At 38.1% G+C, this 7,066-nt stretch overlaps 1 protein-coding gene across 1 annotated transcript in view; it reads left to right on the top strand.

Annotated features, from left to right (window-relative positions):
- LOC133659660 (PRELI domain containing protein 3A-like) overlaps nucleotides 1-6,650 on the top strand; it is a 20,235-nt gene extending 13,585 nt beyond the window's left edge. Inside the window, exons 2-4 of the mRNA XM_062062243.1 lie at nucleotides 3,846-3,916; nucleotides 4,328-4,430; nucleotides 5,607-6,650. Of these exons, the coding sequence (XP_061918227.1) occupies nucleotides 3,846-3,916; nucleotides 4,328-4,430; nucleotides 5,607-5,678 (246 nt within the window). The 3' untranslated portion in view covers nucleotides 5,679-6,650. The remainder of the gene's footprint in view (nucleotides 1-3,845; nucleotides 3,917-4,327; nucleotides 4,431-5,606) is intronic.
- Nucleotides 6,651-7,066: the final 416 nt, after the last annotated feature.

Here is a 7,066-nt window from a genome sequence, read left to right as displayed (position 1 = left end):
ATCCAACACCAAGAATAGACATTTTAAAGGCAATTTAAAATAAATAAAGAATAGTGAACAACAGGCTGAATAAGTGGACGTTATATGACGCATAAATAACCAACTGAGAATGTGCCTGGTATGTTAACGTAACATATTATGGTAAGAGTCATTCAAATAACTATAACATATAGAACATGCTATACGTTTACCAAACAATCTGTCACTCCCGATCGCTAAATCCGATGAAATCTTCCTCCCCGGTGTCGCCTCTGGTATGCCCTTTCTTTCCGCTGCTCGATCGCCGTTCTCTGCTGCATATTTCACTACGTCCAGCTTGTAATCTGCAGTATATGATTTCCTTTTCGGTGCCATTTTTGTTCAGCCCTTCTCAGTTTTTATAAGTTACCGCCAATGTTGATGTGATCCATTTTAATAGCTACGGCAGTAGCGTATAGCATATAGCAGTTGACATACCATGACCCACAATGCACTTCTGCCATGACCCTCCCCCGCCGAATTCTTATTGGTTGACGTGTGAGTGACGATTGCTGCCGTTTGCTTCGTCTCTTACGCGAATTAGATAAATAATATTACCGTATTTTATATTTTACGGTAATGTGTTAATAATTTCACACATAAGTCGCTCCGGAGTATATGTCGCACCCACGGCCAAACTATGAAAAAAACTGTGATTTATAATCCGAAAAATACAGTACATCAAATCAATCGCAGTTATATGCAGTAATAAAAGAGCAAACAGCGTTACGTTTCGTGTCTGTCCTTATCCGTTGCCCGGATCATGTTCTGTTTAGTTTTGGACTCCCTCACTTCCTGTTTTGTGCACCCATGGGTTTGTTTTAGTTGCCATGGGTGCAAATTACTATCACCTGCCACTGATAAGTGTCCGTTTTTTTATTTTTATTTTTTATACATTTTGATTTCTATTTACTGTTTTAATTGGTTTTACCCTTTAAAATCGTTTTTAATCATATTTATTTTTATATTGGTTTTATATGTATTTATTTATTTTTTGTTTTTATTCAGTCATTGGTGGAGCATAATATTTTTAATATTGTTTTTGATATTGTTTTTAACATGGCTGTGCAGCACTTTGGAAACATTCTTGTTGTTTAAATGTGCTATATACAGTAAATAAAGTGGATTGGATTGGGATGCTCACCTGCTGCCCTGCACTAATCAGAGAGCTATTTATTCACGTTGCTCGCCACACACTGTCTGGCTTCGTTGTTTGCTGTATGCAACAGTCACGTAGGTTTATTTCTTGTTTCCTGCCTGAAGAATCCTGCGCTAAGTTTTTGTCTTAGCTTCCGCGTGCGATCGGCACGCATCCCTTTTGTTTGTTCCCTGTATTTTGTATTTCATCAAATTATTTATGGACAATAAATCGTATTCCTACCTGCACGCTTCGTCCGGAGTTCCGTCTGCATCCCGGGAGAACAACCCACGCAGTAAAATGCGACCCCGACGTGACAGTGTCACGGTAGTTTTGGTTGTGACCCCAGGATGTAAAGAGGGCAGGCCAAGTGCGGGTCAGTGTTAATTTTGTACACTAAAAATGCTTGTCTTGGTTGTTGTTAACAACATATTTTCCCCTGACTAAAAGTTTTTTCAAGACAACTTCGTGCTTTTGCACGTTATCATTTATACTTCAAATTTCTATTTCTATTCCACAATTGTCTAAAGTCATTGAACAACTGTTCATAAACAAACAGAATACTTGCTGAGAACCAATATGGACACAGAGCTAGTATTTCATCATCGATTGCATTAACCGAAATAACCAACGCGATAAATTGTGTTTATGGATCTAACTAAAGCATTTGAAACAATTAATCATAATATTTGAATAAATGAGACAGTATGGCATCAGAGGGTTGGTCTTGAACTGGGTGAGAAGCTACTTAACCAACAGGAAGCAATACATTAAGATAGGTGAACACAGGTCTACAACATTATATATATCCTGTGGTGTAACACAGGGATCAATACTCGGACCAAAAGTGTTCAATCTTTATATAAGCGACATTTGTTAAGTTACAAGAGACTTAAAGTTAGTATTATTTGCGGACGATACAACAGCGTTTTATTCAGGAGAAAACACACAGAAGCTAATACAAATAATAACAGAAGAAATTAACAAATTAAAAAGATGGTTTGACAAAAACAGACTATCCTTAAACCTCAGTAAAACTAAAATAATGCTATTCAGTAACAGTAGAAGAGAAAGTCAAACACAAATACAAATAGACGAAATATACATTGAAATAATAAATGAAATCAAATTTCTAAGTGTAATAGTAGATGATAAAGTGAACTGGAAACTTTATGTAAAAAATATACAACATAAAGTTGCAAGCAATACATCAATAATGAATAACTCTGTACCGCGGATGTCGTTGTGGCTTGTGCAGCCCTTTGAGACTCTTGTGATTTAGGGCTATATAAATAAACATTGATTGATTGATTGATTGATTGATTGAATAAAGCAAAATATGCATTGGATCAAAAATCACTCCATATTCTCTACTGCTCACTAGTGTTACCATATCTGAGTAATTGTGCAGAAATATGGGGAAATAACTACAAAAGTACACTTTATTCACTAACTGTGTTACAAAAAAGATCAGTTAGAATAATACATAATGTTGGATAAAGAGAACATACAAACCCTTTATTTACTGAGTCCAAAATATTTGAATTGAACAATTTGGTGAATTTGCAAACAGCTACAATTGTGTGGAAAGCAAACTATAACCTGCTACCCAAGAATGTACAACAATTCTTCTCAACAAAAGAGGAGAAATATAACCTCAAAGAAAAATGTAACTTAAAACATTTGTATGCACGTACAACACTTAAAACCTTTAGTACTGTATATCAGTATGTGGAATTAAATTATGGAATGGATTAAGCAAAGACATCAAACAAAGTACTAATATGATCCAATTTAAGAAACTGTTGAAACTCAAAGTGTTTACAAAGTACAAGGAAGAAGAACCATGATAAACATTCTGATTTTTGTGATAATCTTATTCACAGTGCTCGACATTGCGCCTAATGTATGGAATAATTCTGGTTTTGCTTACCGACCTCGAAGCAATTTTATTTGGTACATGGTATAATGATAAGTGTGACCAGTAGATGGCAGTCAAACATAAGAGATACGTGTAGACTGCACTATGATGGCAATATGACAATACCAACACTTTATATTTTCCATTGAAAATATAGAACATTACACACGGCACTCTAAAATCCGTCCTTGCACGCTACACCGCTACAATAAAGATGACAGGGAGAAGACCCTGCCGAAGGTGAGCCACGTAAATAAGAGCGCCCACAAAACGGCGCATTCGGAAGCGACTGTCAGAAAGCGGCTTGAAGATGATCTGTAAAACATCATCTATGCAACATTTTGACCAAAGAACCACCATTACATGTTATGTAGACCACAATTTAGAAAAATTATAATAATAACATGACTCCTTTAATGCGCCCTATAATCCGGTGAGCCTTATATATGAAAAAAGATTAAAAATAGACCAGTGTGCCTTATATTCCGCTGCGCCCTATAGTCCGGAAAATATGGTAATGAAATATTCAAACACAGGGTTACTGTTCAAAACAGTGGCCAAAAATATTATATGTACTTGTTAAATAAAACATCTGCCTTGTTTTTATGAATACTTAGTCCTACTGCGCTACTGTATGTAATGTTGGTCATTATGGGGGTACTTGGAGAGCCAAGTGTTTTCTGAGGTGGTACTTGGTGAAAAAGGTTTGAGAGCCACTAATCTAAATGTAATAAAATAATACTGAATAATGTTTGCTTTGCCTCGCAGATTACTCTCACTAACCTGATATCAGTGGATGAGAGGCTCCTTTACAGACCTCACCCTGACAACCCTGAGATGTAAGTTCCTTTCTTTGGGACGGCGTGGCGAAGTTGGTAGAGTGGCTGTGCCAGCAATCGGAGTGTTGCTGGTTACTGGGGTTCAATCCCCACCACCTACCATCCTAGTCACGTCCGTTGTGTCCTTGGGCAAGACACTTCACCCTTGCTCCTGATGGGTGCTGGTAGCGCCTTGCATGGCAGCTCTCTCCATCAGTGTGTGAATGTGTGTGTGAATGGGTGAATGTGGAAATACTGTCAAAGCGCTTTGAGTACCTTGAAGGTAGAAAAGCGCTATACAAGTATAACCCATTTATCATTTATCATTTATTTTGAATCGGAACTAAATCCGATGCAGTGAAACAATCAGTGACCTGCTGTACAACCAGCCAGGTGTCGTTTTTTTATGATTACTTCTCTCATGCTGCTCAGCACCGTCCTGACTCAGGAGGCCATCATTACAGTGAAGGGAGTGAGCCTGAGCAGCTACTTGGAGGGGATGATGGCCAGGAGAATGTCTGCTAATGCCAGGAAGGTAACATGTTAAAAAGTCAATCCAAAGTCTTTGCATGCTATTTCTTTGCCCCTCCTTAACTTTAAAATACTTTTTGCTCTATTCTCATGTACTTTGCTTGAACCTTTACTATGGATGGCCTTTGTTCTTAAATCTGCGTTCTTCTGTCTCTCTGTGTGGATGTGCAGGGTTGGGATGCTATTGAGTGGCATATTGAGAACTCTGAAAGAGAAAACATACCTCTCTGACATCTATTAACATTGGCAACCACTAGCAAGTGTGTATTTCTTTCATTAAAACCATGTGCAACATTAGCACAGTGGTACCTCGGTTTTCGCGCACCATTGTGCGTGACAAACTACTCAGTTTTTGCACGTGTCGTTCTGCGGAATGCACTCGTGATGATGGTGAATCGGTCTTTGTACTTGTTTTAAAATTGACTATGACTACAAAATAAACATGCATGGGGCCAAAGAAAGTTGAAGAAAGCACTTTGATAAAAAAGTGGAGAAACACTATTCAATTTAATAAAGAAGTCATAGCAAAGTACAAAGGTGGCGTCTGGGTGGCTGTCCCTTTCTCTCTCTCCACACTTTACAAGATTGTTCAATGAAGGTGAAAGTGTCATTTGACATTTATATGTATTTTTACTCGTGCTGTAAAATAATACTTTTTTTAAATCACCCTTTTGAATTGTGATTAATCATGTTTAGCATTTTCTTGCATATAATTTAATTAAAATTAATGTCAATTTTGACAAAATGCAATTTCCATCCATCCATTTTCTACAACTTGTCCCGTTCGGGCGGAAGGCGGGGTACACCCTGGACAAGTCGCCACCTCATCACAGGGCCAACAATTTCATTTTCAAATATTTTAAAAATATTTGACTTAAAGGTCACTTTTTACTTAAAGGTCCCTTTTGAATTGGGATTATTCATGATTAACTAATATATTACGTTCTTGCATATTTTAATTCAATTAATTTAAAAAAAGACCCCAATATTTTGGCACAAATGCATTTTTTTGTCAGAATTTCACACACAATCATTTTTTCAATGTTTAACTTAAAGTACTAGTAGAGTGGGAAAACAGGTTACCTCTATATTGAAGTTATTATCATATATATCTAATTTATGACACCAAAAAAACTTCCAAAGTTTGAGAACAATAATAAGAATTAACTTTACATTGAAGGTCCTGAGTAGTCCTGAGTTCAATCCTGGGCTCAAGATCTTTCTGTGTGGAGTTTGCATGTTCTCCCCGTGACTGCGTGGGTCCCCTCCGGGTACTCCGGCTTCCTCCCACCTCCAAAGACATGCACCTGGAGATACTGTAAGTTGATTGGCAACACTAAATTGGCCCTAGTGTGTGAATGTGAGTGTGAATGTTGTCCGTCTATCTGTGTTGGCCCTGCGATGAGGTGGCGACTTGTCCAGGGTGTACCCCAAAAGGGACAAGCGGTAAAAAATGGATGGATGGAACTTTAAAAAAGACCCCCAATGTTTTGACACGAATGCATTGTTTTTGTCAGTATATATCATACACATAAAAATGTTTTACCATCAATGATTAATGGTAGTAAAGTACTTTCTTGCATAATATAGTTTAATCAAATTTAAAAAAAGACCCCCAACATTTCATTGTCAGAATGTCAGATAAGGCTAGTCAAAATAAATGAGGTGATATTCTACATTGATACATGATTAATGTGATATGTTTAGTTCATTAACCGCTTGAGTAAAAGCGTAAAATTGGACAACCCTAATTCTTACATTGTGGATTTTTTTGTCATGTTAAACTATAAACATTCTCTATAAGAGTGTGTTCAATTGTATTTCAGTCAATCAATCAAAGTGTGTTTATATAGCCCTTAATCACAAGTGTCTCAAAGGGCTGCACAAGCCACAACGACATCCTCGGCTCACATCCCACATCAGGGCAAGAAAGAACTCAACCCAATGGGATACAATGAGAAACCTTGGAGGGGACCGCAGATGTGGGGACCCCCCCTGGGTGACCGGTGCAATGGACGTCGAGTGGATCTAGTTAATAGTGTAAGAGTCCAGTCCATAGTGGGGCCAGCAGGGGATCATCTTGAGTGGAGACAGGTCAGCAGAGACGTCCCCAACTGATGCACAGATGAGTGGTCCACCCCGGGTCCTGACTTTAAATTACTTCTTATGAGGAAAAAAAATAAATCTTTTTTTTGTACAATTCGGTCTTTTTCAGACCTTTTGGAACGGGTCACTGACGAAAACCGAGGTACGACTGTATCATTTGTGAGTTCCAACCTAACGCTTCCAACATTTGCAGGACTGACTCCAACAAACGTGATACGGAAGGCGCTGTGGACTTTTCACACCGAACTGCCTCGCTTTACCTGTGGATTACATGCATGGAGACAAGCTGGGTTGACTCTGGGAGAGAAAGAAGCACTTTCTACAGAATAAAATAAGAGGTGAATGGAGTCTGCTGGACCTTCAAAGTTTGATGCTATCTCGTCGAAGAAAGATGGCAAACAGTGTGATATTTTACATACATGTCAGTGTATTTAGCATGATACCAGTAGGAGGAAATAACGTAAGTAGCATGGTAGCTAAGGTTTCATACAACTCTCTGGATGGGAAATAGAGGCAACAAAAACACCAGCTCAT

This window comes from Entelurus aequoreus, linkage group LG11 (genome assembly GCF_033978785.1).
Source record: "Entelurus aequoreus isolate RoL-2023_Sb linkage group LG11, RoL_Eaeq_v1.1, whole genome shotgun sequence".
NCBI lineage: Eukaryota > Metazoa > Chordata > Actinopteri > Syngnathiformes > Syngnathidae > Entelurus > Entelurus aequoreus.
Note: the sequence above shows the minus strand (reverse complement) of the source record. Positions and strands in the feature narration are given on the sequence as shown.